The 26,575-nt window shown below is 30.8% G+C and overlaps 1 protein-coding gene across 1 annotated transcript in view; it reads left to right on the forward strand.

Annotated features, from left to right (window-relative positions):
* Positions 1 to 26,575, forward strand: part of LOC147067730 (rho GTPase-activating protein 100F-like) — a 76,205-nt gene that overhangs the window by 26,801 nt on the left and 22,829 nt on the right. The window contains exons 2-10 of the mRNA XM_085952440.1: positions 3,252 to 3,359; positions 14,514 to 14,597; positions 15,855 to 15,953; positions 19,094 to 19,252; positions 20,366 to 20,483; positions 20,714 to 20,843; positions 22,113 to 22,280; positions 24,742 to 24,936; positions 26,337 to 26,476. Coding sequence (XP_085808566.1) covers positions 3,252 to 3,359; positions 14,514 to 14,597; positions 15,855 to 15,953; positions 19,094 to 19,252; positions 20,366 to 20,483; positions 20,714 to 20,843; positions 22,113 to 22,280; positions 24,742 to 24,936; positions 26,337 to 26,476 — 1,201 coding nt within the window. The remainder of the gene's footprint in view (positions 1 to 3,251; positions 3,360 to 14,513; positions 14,598 to 15,854; positions 15,954 to 19,093; positions 19,253 to 20,365; positions 20,484 to 20,713; positions 20,844 to 22,112; positions 22,281 to 24,741; positions 24,937 to 26,336; positions 26,477 to 26,575) is intronic.

Consider the following 26,575-nt stretch of genomic DNA (forward strand, 5'->3'; position numbering starts at 1 on the left):
AGATAGCAAGATGTCTCGTAAAATTCTCGAGCCTCATCAGAATATTTCATATGGCGTTCCGGTTCAAAATATTTTGAAAAAATAATAAAATAATTATCTTTCTATTAAACAATTAAACAATGATATATTTATATATTTGCATATTTATATATTTTGCATATTTATATATTTGCTGGTTGAAAATCCCTGATTATTGTTCCTACATAATATGTCGATACAAATGGGAGCCGCAGTTAGCCAAGTTAAAATTTTGTTCTTAGAAATGCATCGAACTAGGTATATTTTTTTCCCAACAATGCATTTCTAGACAACCAATGTATCTAATAATAAAAAAAAAAGTTTTTATTGAAGAAAGCACCCTTAGATTTATTGTTCTCTTCCGTTTTCTTAATAAGACAATATGAGATAATAGTATATTATTATAACAATGTTTTTTTGCGTGCAGACAAAATCACAAAATACATCATTTATCATTACCTGGTATTATGGGTAAAGATTATAGAAGGACGTAAGGTAGATGGTTTGTGAAATACAAAAGTATCATGATGCAATCAATCCACTTTCCGAATATTCACGTCATTCTTATAATAATAATATATACAATGGAAAATATATTAGGCACTCATAAAACAATTGCAGGTAGGTGTATATTGGTATATTATATTATAATCAATTAATGAAAATAGTTTTTTAAATTATCATGGTTAGTGGCAATGCCTGCTAAAATGTTCACGTTTTTAATACTAATCTTAAAATAATATTGCATATTATTTAAAAAGATGTATTAGAGTATTAGGCTCTCGTAAGACCCCTGTAGGTAGATTTTTTGTAAAAAAATGGCACTGTCTTGTAGAATTATCACCTAAGCTTAAAATAATATTGATATTGCATGTTTAAAAAAAATGTATTAGACTCTCACAAGATACCTCGCACGTAGATTATTTATGAAAAAATGGCAATACCTTCTAGAATTTTTACCTATTTATTACTCGCGCGCAGAAACGCGCCTTGTGAGCCGGCTCTAAGCTTAAATTAATATTGATATTGCATATGAAAAAAAATGTATTAGGCTCTCATAGGACCCTTGCAGGTAGATTGTTTATGAAAAAATAGCAATGCCTTCTTTAATTCTCACCCATTTATTAATAAGCTTAAAATAATATTGATATTGCATATTTAAAAAAAAATGTATTAGGCTATTAGATTGTTTGTGAAAAATTATAAAATTATCATAATGTAATCTACTTTTCAAATATTCAATCGATGCACTGGAAAATCTATTAGGCACTCATGAATTTATGTAGGTATATTGCTTTATAATCAATTAAAGAAAATTGTTTTTGATTAGTTTTAATAGTACCTACATGGTAATGGCAATTCCTTTTAGAATTTTTGCGTTCTTACTACATTTAAATAATGAATAATGTTATTTTCATACTAGGCGAATGTATTAGGTTCTCATAAAATTCCTGTAGAGTGTAGGTAGTAGATGGTTTATGAAATACAAAAGTAGGTATCATGATACTATTTACTTTTAGAATATTCTCTACATTCTTATAAAGGCACTGGAAAATGTATTAGACACTCATACAACCTATGCAGGTGAATATATTGTTTTTTAAGTTTTTTTTTTTATATTTATACACAATTTCAACTCATTAGTTTTTGAGATACGGAACTGTTAAAATAAATCATTTAACCAATAACCTACTTTTTGTTTGATTTATATGAAATGTGTAATCAAATTGACACCAAGGGTGCTGTGTTTATAGGGTGGGTCAAGTATAATTATTATTAGGACGATGCTTGTTTGAAAAGCCGGCAAATAACTTGCAATATTGTTTTCTAATAGTGTTAAAATATATACTCTAGAACGTTAAATGAACATAATTGACACATGAAGCGAAGGAAACATTATCTGATGTATTTTTTTTTTTGGCATGCGTACTTTTTATCCAGTACATACCTATAGCACGCTTTCATAATTTCGCCGGTTAAAAACCACTGTTCTAGGCGACTCATATATTTACGCAGACCATCAGCAATCATCAATCAAAAATAGCTATTACACACAACAATTCACCTACCAATTGGATTTTCTTCACGCCTACTGTAATTGACTTATAACATACGCTTATATTTCTAATGTAAAATATACAAAAAAAATGTTTTTTTTTTTGTTCAGTACTGAATGTACATAATATTTAAGAATGTCAGGTTCTTTATAATAGAAAAAAACACAAATTTGAAAAACTTCAGTAGCACATACCTATTAGAAAAAATTCTAGAAAAACCAAGTGGGACTCGAACTGACGTCTTTCACTTTCCGTGTGAGTGCTTTCGTCTATAATTTATCGATCCGTCTACGATTCATGCGAATTATTTCTTATATATACGCTAAGCCTGAGTACTTTAAATTCCACCAATCAGGAGGCAATCAGCTTTATGATCAATGAATCGGTTCAATTTTTTTCTTGTTTATGTACGTTTCTGAGGTTTTTCAAAATTGTGGTTTTTTTTTTCAAAAAAGCTTGGTGGCTATCCTAAAAAGTTATTCTTAATTTCACCAGTGTCACCGCAAACTATTTAAAATTCTGTTTGGTCTGATTGGTTAATAAGCTATAGATTGTATTTACAATATTTTTGTTTCGTATTTTCATTGTGAATTAAAATAATAAATATTGTTTGAGCGACAGCTATGAAGCCAAACGTCACGATAAATAAAGACTTCACAGGCAATAATTATTGGCCATAATTGTAGCGTTAGGTCTGGTAAGAATATGACATTTTCTATTTAATTTCAAGCTGTCAAAATATTTTTAAAGCGATCGTTTTTAATCGCGGCATTTTCTCTGTTCGACACAAATTGGTAAAAGTACATCCTAGGTCGCTAAAATTGTTAAATCAATTAATTAATAAATGTCGGGAACATTGACCAAGTAGTTTTGACTTATAACGTAAAAACAAACTATTATTTTGTGATTTGGTACGTATCACGGAAATAGTTAAAAAGCTGATCAAAATATAATTATATAGAAATCACAGACTGACGCTTCAATGTTATTATTAGTATGTATATTTAAACATATTATAAATCTTAGTGCAGGGAAGACGCATTTCAAAAAAAATATAGACACCAACAGTGATTTATTTAAAATAATTTGAAAGAATTAAGCATATCTTTTAAACTATGTTAATAAAATTACACTACAAAACACGCCATAGGTACTTATAAGAATTTCTTCTTCCAGGAAAATGGGCGCAGTGTGCCGGACCTTACAGCGTCACCTGGGAGGGCGCCGCCCCCCAGGAGTCTCAAGGACCAGCCCCCCATGGTCATCCAGAGCGACTTTCGAAAGGTGAGATAACATAATATTTTAATACAGTGTTTTTGCACCATTTTGCAAGTATGTAGGTACTGTTGTTTTCGTCTGGTAAGCTATTTTTTATACACATCGACAAAGTTTTATTAAGTATCCGAATGCACAATAATGTAAATTTTGAATGTTAAATTCGGTAAAGTTCATCGATAATTTATTTATAAATAAAACTAGTAACTGAAAAACAATTCCTTCTCAATATCCCAATTCCAAAAATCATCTCTCATTATTTTATATGGTCCAGTTCTTCGGTACATAGGTATGGCAAGACCTGATGTTGATCTGACGAGTGTCTATGGACCATAATAGGATTTTTTAACCAAAAAATTACTATACCAACTTCTTGACTGATATTTTTATGCGTGATGCATTTCAGACAATATGTGTATTTGTAAATTCGTACATTTTGATCGTAACTTCATAGTATTAAGCAGCCAAAAAGTTTACACATTTCATGCAATCTAACACGACTCCCTATGATTTATATGATATTATGTTTAAATCGCAAGCGGTCGAATGATAGCTCATAATATATTAGTAAAATATTTAAGAATACAAATGTGACCACTGAAATGTAAAACATTTTTAATTATTTCACTTTACTTGCGCCGTATATTCAGTATGGCGTAGACCTACCGTAGAGCTTTCGAACATATCGTGCATGCTTATATGAAACGATAAAAGTTCATAAGAAATAAAAATAACTTCACTAATTTATTTTCAATGCACTCAGGATTATTTTTCTATCGATTTTTGTAGCCACTTACCTAGATATATTGATATCATTATAAGCCGGGATCGATCCAATGCTATAAGAAGGCTCCGAACTCTTAACTTTATTTTGTGGTATTTCCGCATTATGCCCAACGTGTATTTTTCCTTTCCATATAATGTATCGATATTAATACATTAATTTTATCAAAGAATGTGTACTTGAGGATTGTGAACTTTCGTAATACAATATATTTGGCGACAATTCGGAAAGATTGAATTGGCAGTCACAGAAAAATAGTTTGTTGTGTATTTGCGCATTGAAAGGTGAATACCTATTTTGATACACCATAATATGTTTACTGTAATATTATTACAGATTATTTGTGATTTTTCATGTAAATATTATAAAGAATGATACTCTAATATAATAGTCTAATGTATAATAAAGTGTTTGCTTGTAACACTAATGCAAAACGTTTTATTTTATAATTGCGAAACGTTAACAACAAAATACCAACACGAATTGTCTTGCAGTTGAAATAATCATTAATTTTACTAATCTTTTTTTCAACATTAACCAAAGTATTGATGTTTCATTTTTTTAGTATAGGGTGTTTATTAACGTTCTTGATAGCTAAAATACGTACAAATACATAAAATAAGTAACTGTGTAAGTAGCCAAATTATACATAATTTTGTTTAAAATTAAAAATTTTATTACCGACTTCCTTAAGTAACTAAGGTAAGTGGTATTAAATAAAATGCTACTTTTTTCAAATACAATTTAATGCCTATTGTGTTTAAATCAAACTATTCATATTTTTAAATATTCAATATTTGGTGCATCACATCATCATTCTACAAAATAATTATACAATTGAATGTTATTTATATTAAATTATAATTTAAGATCTGTACAATTATATTATTTAGTGCAAACCCCTTACAGTAGAGATTTAAAAAAAACCTTAATGTAGGTTTTTTATTTGAGTGAATAAGACTTGAGAGTTTTTTTTTATGTTATTACAATGTTATACTTTTTTTTCTTTATGGCTGCTGAGTCAATATTAAACTTCTGACATTGTCTCAGTTCCAATAAAAGAATATTTTATTTTTAAAAATCGAGCACAGCATAATGTAACATTGCCAGTTTTTTAATATTTTATTGTGATGCGATAGGGGGAGCACACTTTACATTATTCATTTCGGTCGCTAGGGAGGAAACCTTAAAGGTTACGAACGATATTTGACAGCGCGTGGGAGGCATTTTATTTATAAAATAAAGGCAAGAGGAATCTCTATGGTTTTATATTTATCTCCTCCCACTAGTCTTTGATTGCGAGTACGCATTTTGATGGTTTCAATTCCAGGAATCACAGAAATACAATAATAATATTGAATACATTTTTATAATCACCAATATACCTACCTACGGTTTTTGTATTTAGGTCACAATTTCTGAATATAATAATAAAGTTTATACCTACAACCTGTATATAAGAAGAATCTAATTATGAAAATGTAATAGGAATGACTAAAATTGACGTCTGCATAAATTAAATTTTGTTTTTATCCGCCATGATCAGTGATGTCATGAACACGTTTAATGATTCTTCAATCAATGCCTGAGCTTATATAGGTACAAGGAATCGATATTTTTAATGTGTTTTTCCCCATTATATAAAGAAGAAGAATAATATATATGAAAATACCGAAAAGTGAAAGGTGTAATTTCAAATCCAACATTAAGGCAAAGTCTTTACCTGCCATAATTATGCACCTAGCGGAATAATACGTAGCTTACAATTTGTGACATTTTAAATTATTAAAATTCTCGAATATCCTGCTATGGCATAGGAAAATCATTGGATTATATTTAAAATGAAATTACCTTAAGGGCGATGTTTATACCAGCAGAATACCAGCAGAGGCACCTAACGGAAAAATATGAAGCTTGCAATTTAAGACATTTTTTGATAATTTACAATTTCAACTGTATTAATTAATTAATATGTATCTGAAAACATTAAAAAGAAAAATATTTTTTATCTTAAGTCAAAGATAAACTAACAATTTAAAAAAAAATGTTATAAAATGTGTTTTTTTTAAAGGATCCCATCTTATTATTACATATTATTTTATGGTAATATGTATTATTAAAATTTAGTTTATTAAGTTTTCTATAATTTCATGAAGAGATTTTGGACAAATTCATAGATTCGATATTTTTATTATTTATTTTAAACAACATCGATTTTTATAAAAAAAAATGTGTATAACTTGAAATCTTTTTTATTTAATTATGATTTAATTGCATAATTTTAGATATTTTATAGATAGTATTTTCTGACTGTTATTAACTTAACTGAAATTTAAAAACTAACTAATACCTACCGTCTGTAAATAATTTTCTTATTTCAATGAAAACAAATACGTATGACTGTGTGCTAGTGTGCACTATTAATGGTGGATCTTAACAGCCTACCTCCATCCCTCTAGACTGGTATTTAATCGTCTACTCTGTAGCTGTGTTGGTGGTGTCAATCGATATAACACGGGCACCAAAGACCAACGCAGGCTCGTAAATTTTCGATAAGCTATTCAAAAAACCATGTCATTTTTCTTTGCCCTCCACTAAATTATACTGTCCATGTAGAGCTAGCTTTCTTTGACGAGGGTAACAGGCAAGGGGGTGATTCGGAAGAATGTATAATTAACGGTGACTTTTTAGCGGAGTTCACCAAATATCAATCCATACATTTTGAATGACCCCAGGGATTCGAATTAACCAAACTAAAAGACGTTCACTAAATAATTCTGTCGTCCAGTTTTGAAACAGACCGAGCTTTTTTCATTAAAAGTTATTTAAACATGAAAATATGCGATTAATTAGTGGAAGTTTGTTCAAGTTTATTAGGCAATTTTATGCAATATTTCGAAGAAAACTGGGGATGAAAGTTAGCACAAATTTTGACCGACTTTATCAAGTTTTTATAATGTTATTACCAATTTAAAGCATAGTTCGGGAAACATAATAAAAATATAAAATATATAGTGCATAATGATTTACTTTGGAATCAAAATAAAAACTGACTATAATGGTAGGAACTTATTATTATTACTATTATTATGTGACCATGTCCGATCCTAATAAGATCATATGAGTCTCTACGACGACCCACGACGCTATAGGCCGACGCTTAAGCCGCGCGGCCATCGTGGGTTCATTAATAAAATTATTACTAAACGTAATCATAGCCACGGAAGGGATATTTTTTTAAAATTAAACACACGAAAAATACCCGATAAAAACAAACAGTTTTCATTCATTTAAATATATATATTTAATTAAACACTATCATATTGATACTACGTAATGCATATTCATAATAATTAAACTTAATAGCGATCAGAATGAGATTCCTCCGCTTATATAGACATATTCAACACTGATATGTGGATTAAGACATATCATTATTATTTAGAAGTGCCAGTAAAAGCTTAGTGGCACCCGCGACTAAAATCAAGTAGGTACTTAAATAAATACTACATTATATTTATACGTTTTATTTTTCATATAATATGGTAAATTAAAAGATGAAATATGATAAAAATTGATAAAGTTAGAATTAAAATAATTAGATGATACTAAACATTGGCTGTATTCAGAACTAATTTCTATGAACGTGCATAGTAAATCTTAAAAAAACAATTCAATATAAATATATCTTTATAATGATGTTAATTAACTATAATTCGATTAACCAAAAACTCACATTTTATTGAAGTTGTACTTCTTTAGGCGCGTATGGAAAATCAGATCAGAGTGTATTTTTGGCGTGTGACATATAACACATAATTTATTTTTTCACCAAAAAAATCGCACTCGATTGGATTCGAGCCACGATTGTTCGGTTATCAGCCGAATGCACTGCCTTTACGCCGCAGTATGATAACGCAATCGTGATAATTATACAGTATAATATTATATAGTTTATAATTGTTCCGTTACCTAGGCAGCGAATTTATAATTATATATACAAAGAATTGTTCCGTTGCCTAGGAAACGAATTTATTATTGTTGGCCATTTGCAATTCCTTACCTAAACAAACTATGAAACGTCATAGTGGCAGTTGTTACTTTAAAAATAAAAACAACGATAAATACTTATATAATTTAGATTTAGAATATAAGTTAAAGTGTATAGAAATAAACCAACGGCGTTCCGATAAGCGGTCATTTTTCTTGAGTGTGTAATTTAACAAGATAATTAAGAGCTAGTCGAATAATCTAGTTTATCACAAGTTTTGTTACGCCAAAGAAGTATTACTTCTAACGCGCGTACATATGTACACACACACCGATTTTTTATTATAAATAGTAAACGTAATTAACCATAAACATAAATACTTTTTACTTCAGAGACGACGCCACATTTAAATGCTCGCAAAATATGCCACACATAAAGTTCAAAGCGTTTATGTTTTGAGTTTGTTGTCTGGAGGGCATATAAGTGCTTGAGAAAATTTACTTTGGGCACGCATTCACTAAAGAACTTGCAGCATTGTTTTGGTAAGCACTCCGAAGGTGGCTTTCATAATAATCGTTGTGTACTCAGTATGTCGGTTCGTATCTTCCACGTAAGTTGACATTACTTCGTACAATGCTAAACATAATAGTATGGCCACTAAATACACAATAATTACAAGATAAAAACAACTTTTTATATACAACGTTTTTAAAATTTCTGTTGAATCATTTAAACTTGACTTGACTAGCTTAAACGATCAAAAAAAATGTATTTGATAGAAATAATAATGAAATGTCATTTTGACATTCCATATTGATTTCCATAGTAACGCACGTATATATTAATAATTTAGTTGCTAGGACCCCAGACCCCTAGCAACCAATAATAGTGGATTGGATTACGGATTACTTCCGAAATAACTTTTCATACAAAACAGAATTAACTGAAAATTAATTCAATTCTACTTAAAGATGGCTAAAAGTATTAAAAAAATGCATTTGCATCGTGTTCTGATATACTCTAAAAGTTTCAAATGTTTAGCTAGTCGGGAAGTTAGTTAAGAATCGATTTCAAGATTTGTACTGGATAAACAACCACCTGACAAATAAGAATACGCCCTAATAAAAACGTTGTAAAATTCTTTTTAATATTACGTATTTAGTGGTTGTTCTATATTGACATATATGAAACATAGAATATGACAATGCTCAAATCTACCAGTATTCATTATAATCAAAAGTTACCAACATAAAAGAGAATTCTAAAATTGTATTAATGCAATAAATATGGTACTTATATCTCCACTTTATGGCCCCTACAAGGTGGGGGCTGATGGGGCTCTAGCCTGGTGCCCGGGGTCTGGGGGGGGGGCGTCGTGGCGGGTCGACTTGACAAATGAGATAAACACACATCACAATTTTTCTCTAATGCGCTATTTTACTTCCAGTCTTAACATTTTAGAATATATGGTTGTATGATACAAATTTTGATTATTGTGTGTCGATTTTATTGCCGGATTTATTGTAAAATATGAAAAAAAATGCTAAAAATACACCGAATACCTTTAATTTTACCTGGAACACTATTTGAAAAACGTTTTTGTAAAGCGTCACACTGCATTTAACCCTTGCAATAGGTAGGGGGGCCGCCAAATATCCTGGTCTGGGAGCCCGTTTCAGGATGTGGGGGAAATGCTCCATTCACCTAATGAGATGCGTCAGTAAATATCGATTTTCAATTTGATTTGATCTCTCTCAACCGAGCCGTCGAGGACTACTAGAACAGTTATTTAATTTAACTCGGCGGAAATCATGTAAATTGTTCTTTGGTAGTAGGTAGACCATCTTTATGTTACAATTTGAAATATTTTACAAAGAATCTATTCAACGGCAACAATAGTACCAATGAATAAAAGATCATCAAATACTCGTAGCTTAATGAACCACATGATTTTAATATGTTATTATAATACAATTCATGTAATCATGTAATGATACAAATTTCTAATTTTGACTACATAAAAGTTAATACTTAAATAATAATAATAGTTAATACTAAATGGTTTTAAAAATACATATTCGTGCATTTATATATTTTAGAATTTAAGTACCTATAGTAAATTTTAAAGATAAAAATAATCATAATAAAGAATGCGCATATTTTATACTTCAGAGTTTTCTCTGATTGCATTTTTCAACTCTACGTTATTCAATTAAGTACATAATATTTCGTATTATATTACTAGTAAAACTACGCTCACGGTATCTAGCCGCGCGGTCTATAACTGGCTATATCTGGCAAGTACGCATACTGTTTTTCAATTTGTTAATGAGTCAGAGTATGGACCTAATAGATTGAGCAAGTGGGTAACATCCATTTCTCGTAAAAACAAAACCTGCTAGGTAATACAAAACCTCCACTCTGTGGAGGCCTGTAATTATGAACTTATTAGGAACGGACATGGTAGTAATAATAATAAGTAAAACTACAGTATCATTTACAATAAATTCGCTTTAGTAAACGTCCATACGAGTAAGTCTCCAAGATCAGTCGGAAGCCAACAGCGGTGGAGTGAGGTTGTACAACTTCGCTTGCGTATTCGGGACGCTATTCGCCTGGTTACTCGCGAACGGTTATAAATACGGGATACAACAAAAATAATATTGTTTGTAAATGAATTTGACAATAAACTCAACATGTGTGGTCCCATGTGATTTTGACAATCAGTGCCAGTGCTTGAGAAAAAGTGAAAAATATTTATTGTTGCACGGATAGTGCACTTTGTGCGGGGAGTGCGTCAAACGCTGTGAAGCGAGGGGTTGTCCACACTGTTTTTTGTTCACACTGTTGCGCGAATTCCAAGACCGCGTGAACGGCAAAAGCAATAAAATGGAAAACACCACGATGGAAGTGAATGAAACCAAAAAAACGAAGAAGAAAAGAAACGATGATGAAGAGGAAGTGGTTGGAGAAAAAGAAGAAGAATGGCAGACGGTGACCTCTGGAAAAAAACCCAGAAGAGACTCTGGGGTCACTCCAAAGGGAAACCAAAACATCGTCATGATAGCGACGGGAAATAAAATTCCATTAAAATTGAAAATAGCGCAGATGCTGCATAAGGCAGGAGTAAAAGTACAGAAAATTTACAATAAAAATTTAAAGACGTACATCCAAGTAGAAGACGAAAAAGAAGCAGATAAAGTGAAACAAGCTGGAGAACTCAAAGATCTCGGTTTTGTGACCAAAGAGAATGACTCCTGCTCTTATGGAGTAATAAGAAAAGTCGATATTGATATGGACCTCCAAGAACTGCAAATGGAAATCAAAAGTGATGCAAAAGTAATCAACCTTAAGAGGTTGACAAGAAAAGGTGATACAGGAGAGCTGACAAAGACCTCGTCAGTCAGTATTAAATTTGGGGAGAAAATATTGCCGAGAACAATTTACATATATGGAGTCTCTTTTGCTGTAGAACCGTATGTATTCAGGGTTATGCAATGCTACAAATGCTGGCGATATGGGCATATCGCGAACAATTGCGGACGTACAGTAGAAACGTGCCCTAAGTGTGGTGAAAACCACAAAACCTGCGGAAAAAATGAGGAAATTACGTGCATCAATTGCAAAGGTAACCACGCGGCAAACAGCCAAAAATGCCCAAAGTGGCAAGAGGAAAAGAATTGCAAAGAAGCAATGAAAAAAATGAACATACCTTTCAAGGAAGCAAAAAAAAATATGTTAAATAATAGCTATGCTGACATATTAAAACAAAAAAAAATCGTAGGAAGAGATGAAAGCGAAACAATTCAAAAAACTAAGGAAAACAAAAAGAAAGAAGAAGCGGTGGTAGAAGCTTCAGGCTCAACAATAATATCTACAGGTAGTAGCGTAAAGCCTACAAAAAATAAGAAAAATTCAAAGGGGAAGACAGAGGTTAACGCGATGGGAGAAATTATGAAAGTCTTGCTGAAAGGGGGAGACTGGCAGCAGATCATTAAACAACTAATAATTAAAGCAGTGGACTGGGTATGCAAACAATTCAAAGAAGGACACTTAAAGGAAATTCTAGGGGAGGTTCTGGAGCAAAATGGATAATAAAAAACAAATTAGGATTTTACAATGGAATGCCAGAAGTATGAAGCAAAAAAAGGATGATATAGAACTCTACTTAATAAGACAAAAAATTTCAATAGCATTAATCTCAGAGACTTGGCTGAGGTCTGAATTAGACTATCTGAAATTCAATGATTACACGATGTATCGAAAATACAGAAGGGATGGATACGGAGGAGAGCGATTCTGGTGCATAAAACACTGGCGTCTAAAGAAGAAAGAAAGAAAGACGGAAGAGCTAGACAAAATAAATATAAAGCCATTTAACAGAATAGGAGTGAGGACCTGATCGAAGGATCCCCTTCTAGAAGAGAAGAGGCGATATGACAGCGAGTCGCAGTCAAAGCCTCGGTAAAATCACAAAAAAAAAAAAAAAAAAAAAAAGTCTCCAAGATATTCGTCAAATTAAAGAACCGTGGCGGAATACCCATTAGATATACATCAAGTTTAGATTATGGTTTTTGTTCGACGCTAATAATCGGTCAATTACAATGTGTACGAGGGATTTCTTGTAATGTAACAGTCTTTTCGTAAATTTTATATAAAAGCTTTCAGATTACGTTTGCAAGGCTAGTCGGCAAGTGGCGTAGCACAGAAGCTTTCTTACGCTACGTTATTACATTCTGAAACTTGAACGGCAAACATACGTTCCGAAAATTAGCGAAAACGTTTATTACCTACTCTATGAAAATGAAGTGAGTTTTTACTTTGTTAGGCAGACAATATTCAGGCAAATTTAAACGACACTTAATAGAAGGACTCATTAAAATATGACAATTCAAATTGAATAAAATGAGGCTATAGGAATCAAAATATTGCTAAAGACAATTTTGGGTTTCCTAAGATATTAAAATTCAATTAGCAAAATGTATAAATTACAAGTTCGAGATGTCCACAACATTTTCTGGAAAATATAAATAAATTTAAGAAGACTCCGAATAAAAACATAAATATTAAACATAGTCTTATAAAATTATACATTCTACATAATAATATGTAAATGGGCCAAGGTTTCATATAAAAATTTCATCTGAACTCACTCTCAATCAAGTAGAATATTAATATTCAATGACTTCCCTAGACAAGTGCTTATCCTATATTTTTTCACTTTCAAATTTATTATATATCAATTCAACAACTAGCAATTTTTGTCTGCTCTAATCTACGTCGCATTTTAATCCATTGATATTTTCTTTAAAAATTGGTCAACACTCAAACTAGGTTTGATCCGTTGGTTCATCATAAATTATTATGTTCGTTCTATGATATGTTAACTATCTATATATGTATATTTTTCATTTGAAAACATTTACTAATAATTCATTTTATGGATATGGGTGGTTTTGTTTCTCATTGTCTCAAATCTCTTTTTAATATGCGGTTTATATTTCAAACAATGCTTCATAACAAAGACTGCTCATTCTAAAATCGATTTCTTGCCATTTATAATTCATATTGTTGTGACTTCAACTCTAAATTATATTTCTGTATTTTCTATATATTTCAAAAAAGATTAATAATTATATTCTATATTACATATGGGTGTATTTCTTCTCCCAAAATGTACATGTAATTAGGTATTCTATGTATTCAATTTTATTTAATGGATATTTAAATTATATGGTATTTATATTAATAATTTAAATACGCGTTATTAATTCAACTAGCTGTATAGATTATTGTTTTCTTTTAAATTGAATAAAATTCAAATTTTTATTGTACTTATGCCACTTTCGTTTAATATCTGGACCGGTTTTGTCCGCCTTAGAGGGACATTTTCAACTGTATAGAGGTATGGTCTGACTGTTGAACATGCACGCCATCATTAGAACGTCAATTTATTCATACCGAATAAAATATGCCAATAATCTCTCGAATTTGTTCATTTCTCGAGATTCTCGGGAATCTCGAGAAATCAAAAAAAAAAAAAATCACAAAAACTCTCGAGAAATCGTCATAATTACCTCTTGTCGATTGTTACCCTTTTTCATCTTATTTATTTTGTTAAGCTCCGGTTGCGGTCGACAATTTAGCTTAGTAACAATTTCTTGATCTCTCAATAATTCTCATTGATGACATTTTAGGAAAAAATCTCGAGATTCAAGATTTCAAGATTAACCTCTTCTGATTATCACTTGAGGCTTATCGATCACAACTTCTAGTTACAGGCCTCTATAATGTCGTATTATATATTGTATATTTGTGATATTTGTGGTACTTGGAATCATTTTATAATTTTCTTATATTAAAGTTTTTTTTTTAATTTTTGTTACAGGTTTCGGGAATAAGCTCAGAGATATTTCGTCAGATAGAAACGGTGGAAAATGATCACGATGCCACCACAGCTGCCGCCTTAGATGTAAGTTTTCCAACAATAATAAAATAACCCCCCGATACATCTGACAAGTTTTCGAAATTATGAAAAATAATAAATCGGTTACCTGTTGTTCATTTTGAATAACTTCTAATTCAAATCACTTTTGCCGCTACTTGATAAGTCAAATAAAATTACCGTCACTTGCAATCAGTCGCAAAGCCTCCGTACCAGGTGATTATGTAGTCTAATTTCTTAAGTTTTTTTTCAAATGTAAAAAATACTACTTATTTCCATTTTATCATATATATGTACGCTTAGTGTAAGGCAATTCAATTCTAAAATAGTTTCTACACGATATTAGTAAAATAATATAAGATGAAAATTGATCTCGATGATTACTCTGTGTCATTTTAAAGGTGAAAAACTACCTTATTTTTTTAAATCAACTTGCACGAAAAAACACAAAATAACCGACATCAATATATTATGTAGTTGTATTCAAAGTCAATACGATTTATTTATTTTTCATGATTTTAATTCTTTTCCATCGTCAAACGCAGTTGAGTTTACTAGTAAAATAGTATTATAATGGTATTTACTGTTAATTCTTTATAGAAAATTTTATTATTGAAATACTAGTAGTAAACAATAGTCGGTTATATTCATCAACTGCAATTTTTTATATCGACAAATTTTAAAGACAATTTTATAATAATTTTAGTGTATTATAAAATGTAATTTTACTTCGCCATAATATGAAGTTTTTATTAATTAGAACCTATATACATAATATTATGTTTGCAAAAAATGTTTGCAGGCTTAAATGTGATTAATGCTTTTCCATGATTATCTGAAATTATAATACATTCAAGCCGACTTTAAAACCAACAACTTCATGTATTTTGCATATAACATGAATACGTGCACGTCAACGATTATATGTGTATTTATTATAAAAATACAGTCAGTGATTCAAAGTGATATAAAATTTGCAGACGTTTTTTTTAAGTTGATGTATCATTTATTATTCACAACACATTAAAGTTAACTATGTAGATTAAACTAGTGTCATAAGTGGTATATAGATAATTATGTCTTATAATAAGTGATACATCAACCTATACATATATAATTATTTTTAACCCTCAGTTCAGTTATTCAGTTAAGTATAACAACCGAAGCAATTCGGTTCAACATAGCCACTGTCTTCCCAATTGGCATTATTAATGCTACATTAGTTGTACAGTTTGGGAGAATTATTATAACTGAGTAGTGATATAATTGAACATGTTATTACAGGCCGTAGAGAGGAGGGGGGAGATGATAGTTCGCATCTTGGAGCCTAGACAAGTCGGTAGAGCAGCTAATGAAGCAGCCAAGCGATTTTTCACGCTCCAGGTAAGTTGATATAACAAACAATATTATTTATTTGACGGCCTGGGTGCAAACACACCTGTGTCAATATTTTTATTTAACCAACAATAAACCCATATCAATCTGTCACCTCAATACAGCAACTAGATAACTTCGATTTTAGGTCTGGTATATACTGTTAGGATATTAATATTTAGTTATTTATTCAGTTAGAAAAGAGTATTATGGCATTACAGCGATTGACCAATGCGCCATAACAATAATAAATTTATTATTAGACAAATTATAAACACAACTTAATTACAAATAACAACCAATAACAAGAAAGTAGAAAAGAAAATACCTATGTGCTTATGTAGATATTAAAGTAAAATGATAAATACAAATATTATAAATTTAACCTATTTAACACGTCCACAAACGTGATATAGTTAATATAAAATAAATCAACCTTTATGGTGTCATCAAATAAGTTAATCGCACGATACACAGCATCGTGAAACGTCACATCCGATCACGAAGACCGTAGAAACATGAAAATTAATATTTGCCAGTAGGTATATACGGATTGTAAACGAACTCACGAAGAAGTAAAAAGCAAAGCTTTAAAGGAGCAATCACTCTTCGGGTGGACAAGGATTGCATTGATAGCATACCCAGAAGAAAACTAGTCGGGAAATTCATTTTATTATCATTATCATAAGGAAAGAATGTAATATAGTGCATATAAGTGGATTGACTTAGTTATCATGGTAATATCTTATAAATGTAATGTAATACTAACCCCTGACGAACTAAAATTAAACAAAACATAATATAATATTTTAATCAAAATAGTTTAATAATCACGACTAGTTTTGTCCGTTTTGAGTTCAAGTGCCGACTAACCAAATTATCTAGTTGACAAGCTCCCTTCAAGCGGTTACACTTTAATTAGTTGGAATATTAATATCTTTTATTTTGTTAACTGTCAATTCATGGTGGAACTGCATTGTATTGTTGTTTAATTTAATAAAACGCATTTTTTTGTAGTACTTATTCCACTTTTAATCAATTAATTAGGACCGGTTTCGTCCGCCTCAAATGGACATTTTCAATTCTAGTTCTCTAGTTCAAGTTGAAAATGTCCCTCTGAGGCGGACGAAACCGGTCCTAATTTGTTGATTAAAAGTGGAATAAGTACTACAAAAAATGAATATTAATACTTATAAACATTTCAATGCAAGAAAACAACTCTCTACAATTTAAATGTCAATTGAAATATGCATAATCGATTTAACATAATAATATTATGTTAAATCGATTATGGCATATTATGGCATACTTTGACTGAAAATCACGTTAGTGAGATTGATTTTTTATTGTACGTTGGTTATAATATGGTGTGCTATGCGGTGGATATTTTTGTAGGGCAATGCACGAGTTCCTGGAAAATACTAAAAGAACATAATCGTTTCGACTAAAAATGCAAAACATATTTTTACTATGTGATTTGAAAGTGCATTAATGTTGGTAATAAAAAATTAACTGGAAAACAGACCGAGAACGTGAGATTTTTTTCCATGAACTTGTTATGTTTTATTGGAGCAATTTCAATTCACTGGAACACGAATTTGTGATTTACCGCCAATAAATATTGTTATGAGTATATCACAATAATTGTTTTTTTTTTTATTTATTCAACTATATTATATGGGTACATATATATTTTTTACAACGTTTTTATTAGGTCGTATTCTTATTTGTCCGGTGGTTGTTTGTCCGATACAAATCTTGCAATCGATTTTTAAATAACTTCCCGACTAGCTAGACATTTTAAACTTTTAGAATATACCAGAACACGATGCCAATGCATTTTTTTAATACTTTTAGCCATCTTTAAGTTAATTCTGTTTTGTATGAAATGTTATTTCGGAAGAAATCCGTAATCCAATCCACTATTATTGGTTGCTAGGAAATTATTAATATATACGTGCGTTACTATGGAAATCAATATGAGTGTCAAAATGACATTTCAGTATTATTTCTATCAAATACACTTTTTTGATCGTTTAAGCTAGTCAAGTCAAGTTTATGTGATTCAACAAAAAATTTAAAAACGTTGTATATAAAAAGTTCTTTTTATCTTGTAATTATTTTATATATAATATACACTCTATACTTGCGCTAATAACCGAGTAAGTATTGAATGCTACTAAATATAAAAGTTACGTAAATATGGTGATTTAAAATATCCTGGTTTAATAATACAGTCTAGTTTTCAAATAATTATTTGCAGTACTTCACAAAATTATTATAATTAACTATCTATAATAAGTAATGTTACTAAAATAATATAATAAAGGCAGATACTATTATTTTTTATTTTAATTTGCGGTGAATTTAAAAGAATTTTTTTTTCACAATATCATCTGAAGAAATTAATTATCATTTTGTATCAGAGCACAAAACAACTTTCGCCCTTTATTCGTGAATAGTAAATTAAACATTCAACTCGTATATTTTGTGAATTCAGTAAAACATTATATCATAGCCACTGTCTTGCTTTTTATAGTACTTTCGTATACGATTCTGCTTATGGAAGTCTGGATCTGCACATGCATATTTCATTGTTTCGTTAACATATTAATACTGATTAATGTGGCTGAAAAGGTAAACTCCATCTGCACTGTATTAAGGGTGCATATTACAAATTTGTATTACTTACGTATTTAAAATATATATATATATATTGTTGTATCCACACGTAGCTACTCGGAAAAATAATTTTATAGCATACGTATATTAATAACAGCTCATATTGCAAATGAAGTCATATTCAAAGTTAATAATTGTAGAATATTCTGTTGATTTTTTTTAACAAAGTAAACCTATTCAAATTGAAAATTTAACCCTCATTATAACAATAAATTTTACCTTTAATACATTAACAAAAATACAAAACCAATGCAAACACAAATTAAACCACGTATAAAACTATAATCTTATAGTAATAGTAAACCTGGTTAGTCTTGAATACAATAATTGAATAAAGTTGTTTACTATATTTCCAAGATGGCAGTCAAGATCTTTTCAATTTTCCGTTGACAATTTAATTTACTTTAAGCGGAAAACAATTATTTATTGACGGTAATTGAATTAACATTGCGTGTTGTGTCGAGCAGGATGCCAAACACTCAGTACAGCTGGTGGAGATAGTGAAGAGGCCCGGGCAGACGCTCGGCCTCTACATCAGGGAGGGAAATGGTATGGATAGGGGAGATGGCGTCTTCATTTCGAGGATCGCTCTCGAATCGGCAGTCTACAATAGTGGATGTCTTAAGGTATGGACTTACTATCCAATATTTACTTATTTCACAGCATTAATATTAAAATATGTCTCAGTCACTTATTCAAAATTTGAATAAATATTTTTTTTACAATACATAATTAAATCAATACAATTTTTGACATAATAGTGAATACTTTGATATCATTTCCCAGTACCCAGAAGCAATGATGCAATTATTTTTATGAAGTCAGTAAATTCAAAAATGGAACTCGAATAATCGAAAGCAAAACAAAATATATGCAAATTCTCTATGAACATGTTGATGGCCCAGTATTGAACAGTAACAAGTCAAAAATTCATTTCGCGATATTGGTATCAAAATATTTGTAAAAATGAGCTCGTGCCAGTTCTGTACAGAAACAATTCGAAAAAAAATAATTTAGACACCTCGAGAGCCAAAAAAACTATATAAGATTTTACAAACTTTCAAACAAAACCAATTTTGTACAAATCCATTTCGAATTGTTTCCATTTAAAACTGGCGATTGACTATACGTTTCAATTTCGAATAAACACATCCTGACATATTTCCTTTTAAAACTTTTCAAACCTTGTTATTATAACTGTGTATTGTAAAATATTCAAATGTTAAAACATGATTATTTCAAAACTACGTTTTTTGAGTTGTTACCGGGCCAGCGATATGATAATAGCAGCCTTATTATTGGCGGGGATGCTTTCGAAACTATTTCTACTAGCAATAAGCCTCCATAAGATCTGCAAAGTGTACCTACATATCATTTATCAATGAAGTTGTACCAAACACCGACTTGAAACTGACAACATTACTGTAATAATATTTTTAAGGCGTGTTTAATTGATAATCATATCGCAAGCCGACTGAAAAAATGATTGTAGTCTTATGTTGTTTGTTTGGTATTTTATATAATATTTTATACTTATTGACTTTTAAACAAACATTCTTTTGCAAGAGGTAGGAAGCCAAGAACTACTTTCTTTATATGCATGCGATAATTAAACTTACACATATTTATATAGCATTACATCATATTGTAGTGCCTGGCATGTGGGTGGCCGTTCATTTTTTTTGTACAATCCCGCAGGTGAACTACTAAACGTTTAATGTGAAAATTGTTTTTTTTAGGTCGGAGATGAAATATTGGCCGTAAACTTGGTAGATGTGACCCACATGTCTCTAGATGATGTCGTCATAATTATGTCCATTCCCAGAAGATTAGTTTTAGCCACCAGGCAACGCAAAGGTAAAATATTTCAATATAATTACTATTTATAAAACTCATTAAGTAAATATTATAATAATCTATTATTTGAAATCCAAAAATGAAAAAAATTACCTCCATAGTAACTCATTGAAAAACAATGAGTAGTTTTGTAATGTCATTAATTAGAACATTTCATTTAGCTAGATACATTTATCTCACCATACGTGCAATTCAAATATAATTAAATGTTGATTTCACTCTTTTTCAAGGCAATAAAGGCAGTGGCTCTCCAAGTTTACCTCCGCGGTCAGAGCACAAACCTCCGCCTGTGGTCGTCATTAAACGGGAGCTCAGAGATGAAGATATGATGGATGAACTTGACCATGGTCACTCGAATAGGTTTGTCTTTTTTGCATTTCACGTCACTAATAATAACATAAAACAATGACACCGAACCATCAGCCAAACTTTTATGTCAAACGATGTGATTAGGAGAATATTTCTGTAAGATAAACACTCAAGTAGTAACATTTTTTTTTTAAATAATATATTACTTTAATAGTTCTATAAAGAGTAGACTCCAAAATATTGGCAACCATGTCGCGACCACTTTTTAGAATAATAATTATTAATTTATATATCGATTGTTCAGCAGAATGCAATCATATCAAAGTATCTAGTTTATTTATTAGTGGTTTGAATCATTTTTTTTTTTTGTTCATTGTTCGACATTTTATTTATTTATATTGACAGCTGTTTCTGATTTAATCCATCCTCAAAACGATCCAAAGATAGCTAATCCTATAAACAAACAGTAAACATTGACTATCCACAAAAATCATCTCATAAAGAGACTAAGATATGTTTAACATAACTGCTTCGCCCCGTATAAACAGCAGTGGCGTACTCTTCATTTACTTTTTTATGCACACTCATAAATAGCAAATATACGACTGACAGAGAAAGACGAAACATGAATTGCAAAAAAACGATTCAAAAGGAAGGTACAACAAAAATATCATTTATAACTTAAATTCCTTCGTTGATTATATTGATATTGAAATATATCTATGTGACGACTAGTAAACAGGTTGACGTCTACAACAATGGCGTCATCTCTAAACATTGATATTTATTAATTTATCTAGACTTGATTCATGAAGTTAAATCGAGGACCCTTACAGAGAGTGTGTATTACAGAGGTATTAGCCGATGTCCTGATATGTAAATCGGATTTTGTGTTCTTATAAAATGTTCAAGACCCTTGTTTATTTAAATGCATATCAAAGGTAGGTGATTAAAATCAACTAAATTAACTAATTTTTTAACACATGCTTTCAGTAAACCTGCCGTATTATATGAGAGTATCTTGGCTTAAACCACTGATCCCCAAACTTTTTTGATCGCATACCTCAACAGAAAAAAGAAATCGCGTGAACCCCAAATACAAAAGATACATAAGTAGGTGTGTATTTATGCGATTAAATTAAGCAGAAATCTACACCATCGACCGACGCACCCCAGTTTGAACACGATATAAACCGCTCTTTAAATTGGCTGTTGAATCAGGAATGTCTTACATGTTTTTTTATAGTCATTAGTGTAGATTTATTATAAGTTGAACAAACATTAAGCAGTGTGTAGCAAAATTATATTTTCTTAAAACAGGGATACTGGGAGTTTAAGACAGCGACACACTGGCGATGGGAGAGAAATGACTGAATCCAGATCGAGGCTGGGGCTAGGGTTGGCAGGGTATTCCCCGGACCAGTCCTCAAGTCTCGACCTGTATTATAACAGTAGGCCCCCCTCGGAAACCACATCCAACCATTGGAGGTAATGCACAAATTATTCTCGCACCATTTTGTATTTCGCATCATATCTTTTCTTGTACATAACGCATGGCCATGACAATGATCAAAAGCATCAAATTTGAACAGCTAGGCTCATAAGTAATACGGAATCATTTCAGTATTTTATTATAGGCAGGAAATATTTGAATCATAATTTTTTTAAACTTTGAGAACATAAATCCTCTGTGGTAAAATCTTCGTAAGTGTGAGTGTTTGTATTCCGTTGGGACCAATACATAAGCATAATGAAAGAAACATTTAAGTGTAACTCCACAACATTTAAGTTGTAAATAATTAATAGTATAACTATCCATAATTCTAAATTTAGATATATCAATGTAAAATTTTGTGTATTTTTCAAATGGTTCATTATCGTTAATACATATTATATAGTTTTAACATTTCAAAATTATTATAACTTTAGTATGTAATTAAAAAAATATATTGTAAAAATAATGTATTAAATAAAAACATACTAAACTTTTGTTCATTATTAGTTTTGAATATTGAAAAATGGAATGAAACTTTTGATTATAAACAACTCATTTCAAAGTAGCGAGTCGGGACATTAGAAAAGTCTAGTTATATTGATTATAGATCGGAAAGTTACCTACTGATATTGATTTTTTAGAAGAAATACTATAAGTGTTTTGGTTTTAATTTACGCACCAGGTATCTATGATTTAAACATTGATATTTTTTCCAATTATTAAATGAAAATATTCAAAATTCTACCGCACATAAAGGTATAAGTACATATAGTTAATCAATATTTTACATAATAACACCACCAATTAAAAAAAAAAAAAACCAAAATATTGATAAGTATGTCTCTTTCGTGTACAATTTTTTTTTATATGGGTTTCAGAATTAATAATAGGTGCTTTCTTCGTTAGTATAATTTTTATTGAAACAGAAACCATAAATAATTTTTCAGCTTAAATTCGACTGACTTTTTACTTTTTACTTGGAAAATAATCGTCCATTTGCGGAAAATTTACAAACACTTAAACGTTCGTAAAAGTTTTAATGACAGCTCTAAAAGAGGCGCAAATTCAGCGTTCAGGCTGCAATAATGATATTAACGATCATTTGATCTTTCAAGCCATCATTATTTTTAAATATCCTACTTGATCGTTATCGTTGCCAAGCAAGACCTAGAGAATATATACTTATAGTACTGATATTTGAAAGAGATCTCAAAATGGATCCTAAGATCCAAGTTACTTTATAAGTCATGGATACTAACTTCATTATTGATAAAGTTACATACTATTATTTATTATATTATGTATAAAAAAACAACTCGTCGATTACGATCAAGGACGTACATATTATTATCGTATACAAGTGGGATAATATTTATATTTTTTTTTAAAAATACCAAAGTTTATATAAAGTTTATAATTAAATATACAATGATTTTTTCTAAACTTACAAGAGTCTTTGAGAAAAATATCTGTGTTGACCACATTAAGTAGTGCAATAATCATTGTTATAAAATATTACCGACAATAAAGTGAAAATATATTTAGGAACATCAAAAAACTAACATTAAATACCAGTAGATACTAATATAAGAATTAGGTAAACAGACAACTTGGATTTTAATTCAGTTTTTTTTTTAATAATAACAAATTTGAGGAAATGAGTATTAACAAAAAATAAAAAATATATATCTAACCCAACATTTATTTGACCAATTAGCACTTATTATTGTAGGTAGGTGTGTACTTACTTTGATTTTATTATCATCGGTCACTAAATATAAAAAAGGGCTATAAATCCTTCAAATCAGCTCCGTACCAGCTTGTGTATGTTGGGAACATAGAGAAAGGTAAATTAATAGATTGGAAGTTCAGCATATTTATAGTATAATGAATCGAAGCTGTAGGTTAAAAATACGGCCGGATTGTTCAGAGTATCAATGTAGTAATATTTTTTCTCTGAGCATCATAAGCAAGTTCAGATTAAGTCAAACAAGCCATTTAGTTAACTATGTTTAGACGTTTAGAGCAACGGCAGACAAGGAAAATATAACCAAAATCATCGCCAACATTTATTTTGATAATGGATATGGCACAGAAAGAAGAAGTTTTAGGAACAATTTAAGTCAAATATTCATTGTAGGAAAACGTACTGACGCATTCTTTAAAATACCATACTTAGGTTGTATTCACACATGCACTGCAACTTAGTTGTTGCATAAACACGGCAGTTTCAGCTATCGCGGCAAGTTGCTGGAGATTGCTGCAATCCGCCGCTTTTGTACAGCTATTTGCGGTATCTGTGTGGATAAGAGATTATATTTCAGGGACATTCTTATCAGTAATGTACATTCACACAAGTATTCTCTCTAAGTTAGAAATAATAAATTTACGTCCGCGCGGAAGCGATTTTCTTCGACCGCAGCTCTGAATAATGTGACTGATCTGCTTTTGCAGCTACCAACCCCCGCCGCCAGTAATAACCGAGCAGCCCAAGTCAAATGTCCAACACTTCCAAGGGTACGAGCGCGGTTATCCCAAAACGTTAGAAAGCCTCGCTGAAAAAGTTCACTCGTTTTACACGGGACCAGTTCTACCTGCTCAGGGTTCGCGGAGACTCTCCGCAGGAGGCCAGCCCATCACATCCTCTAGGTTAAACCTCACTTTTTAAGAGCAGTGTTATTACACCACCAGTAGTGTGCCCAGTACCATAACTACCCTCACAGTATCTAAGAACCGAAGCATAAACTCTGTTTTGTTTTAATAGTTGAGCCTTTTACCTGTCCTTCCAGGATTATTTTTAATGAACTGTCAAGATTTATTTAAATTGCTGCAGCTCATTTTGAACCAAACGTTAAGTATTTATTATATGTCTAAACAGACTATACGTTGATAAAATTTTGTAAAAAACTAGGTATGGAAGTATCCCTAATAAAATCGGAATTTACAAGATTTTATGTAGGGCAAAAGCCTCTCAATTTTATAGGTTTTTACTTCCCTGGAAAATCACTTAGGTACTACGCCAGACACAAGTTATTAATGTATTGTTTGTTATATTATCATAATATTTAGAGCCTTATTCCTTCGACGAATTCGGCACGTCACTGAGTTACGAATCGACACAAGAAGCAACTGTTTAATTGAGCTGGAAAATAATATATGCATTGTAAAGGCCAATTTTATTAATATAAACCGGAAAAATTGTATCTTATATGAGCCAATATCATCCAAATTTCTTTTATTTATATTGCCCCGCGTATCCGCTGGACTGGGCACGCCACTGCACTACACCCCATACACAAGCCTAGTCATGATTAGATGTTAATTGTTTTTGTTTGATAATATGTTTATATGCACAAAAATAATCTTAAATTATACAACGTAATATTATTATTATTATGCACTATTGCAAACGGAATACAAACAAAGCACATTCAGCACCTTTTACTTCACATCATCATTAGCAATTTATAGCAAAATTATTTCCAGCAATATTGTAGAGGTAATGAATAATGACCTAATGTTTACAAAATGTAGCAGAGTTCTCAGAACTTAATTTTATGAGTACATTTAATTAGCATGTCATACAACAGTAGTTATAATTATTATACCTATTGTACTCCTACAGAATATATTCAATGCCTCTAAAATATTCGCCCAATAACAGTTTCCGTTTACTGATGCACTACGTCTAGCAAAACAATTTTGCAATGTCAACGATATTATTACTACCATTTAAAAAATCTATATATACGATAATAAAAACCATTTCAAAGTATAATGGATAAGTATTAACTTAGCCAAGTCAATTAATTATGAAAAGGAGTTCATTATGCTGATGATAAGGTTAAAAGAGTGTTAGTAATAATTATTCGTTGACATAGTAAAACCCAATGAGTAAAATATTTCATTTAGAAGATAAAATACCAAAGTCATTTTTAAAAGTTTTCACAACAGTCCTCACCAAACTTATACGTTAAAAATTTTAGCATTATATGGAATATTTTGGTTGTTGTTTGAATGTATTAATGTTTGTTGAAATATTGATGTAGGTTTTCTTCAAATCAACGTATCATGCCGAGGTCTGGCTCAGATCAGCATCTCCCGAGGGTCGAGTACTCAGACTATACCTCAATATCTCCGGCTGGAAGACATACGCTGCTTCGTTCCAGTCTCAAGTCAGGTCAGTCAAGTAAGGCTTCTTTCATTATTCTTATTTTTATCTTATTTTTAGAAGATCAGATATGTTTTACCTCCACCATTCTCCATGCACTTATACCGTGGCGTACCG

This window comes from Rhyacophila brunnea, unplaced genomic scaffold (assembly GCF_057557595.1).
Source record: "Rhyacophila brunnea isolate RB1 unplaced genomic scaffold, BYU_Rbru_1.0 scaffold_3, whole genome shotgun sequence".
Lineage (NCBI taxonomy): Eukaryota > Metazoa > Arthropoda > Insecta > Trichoptera > Rhyacophilidae > Rhyacophila > Rhyacophila brunnea.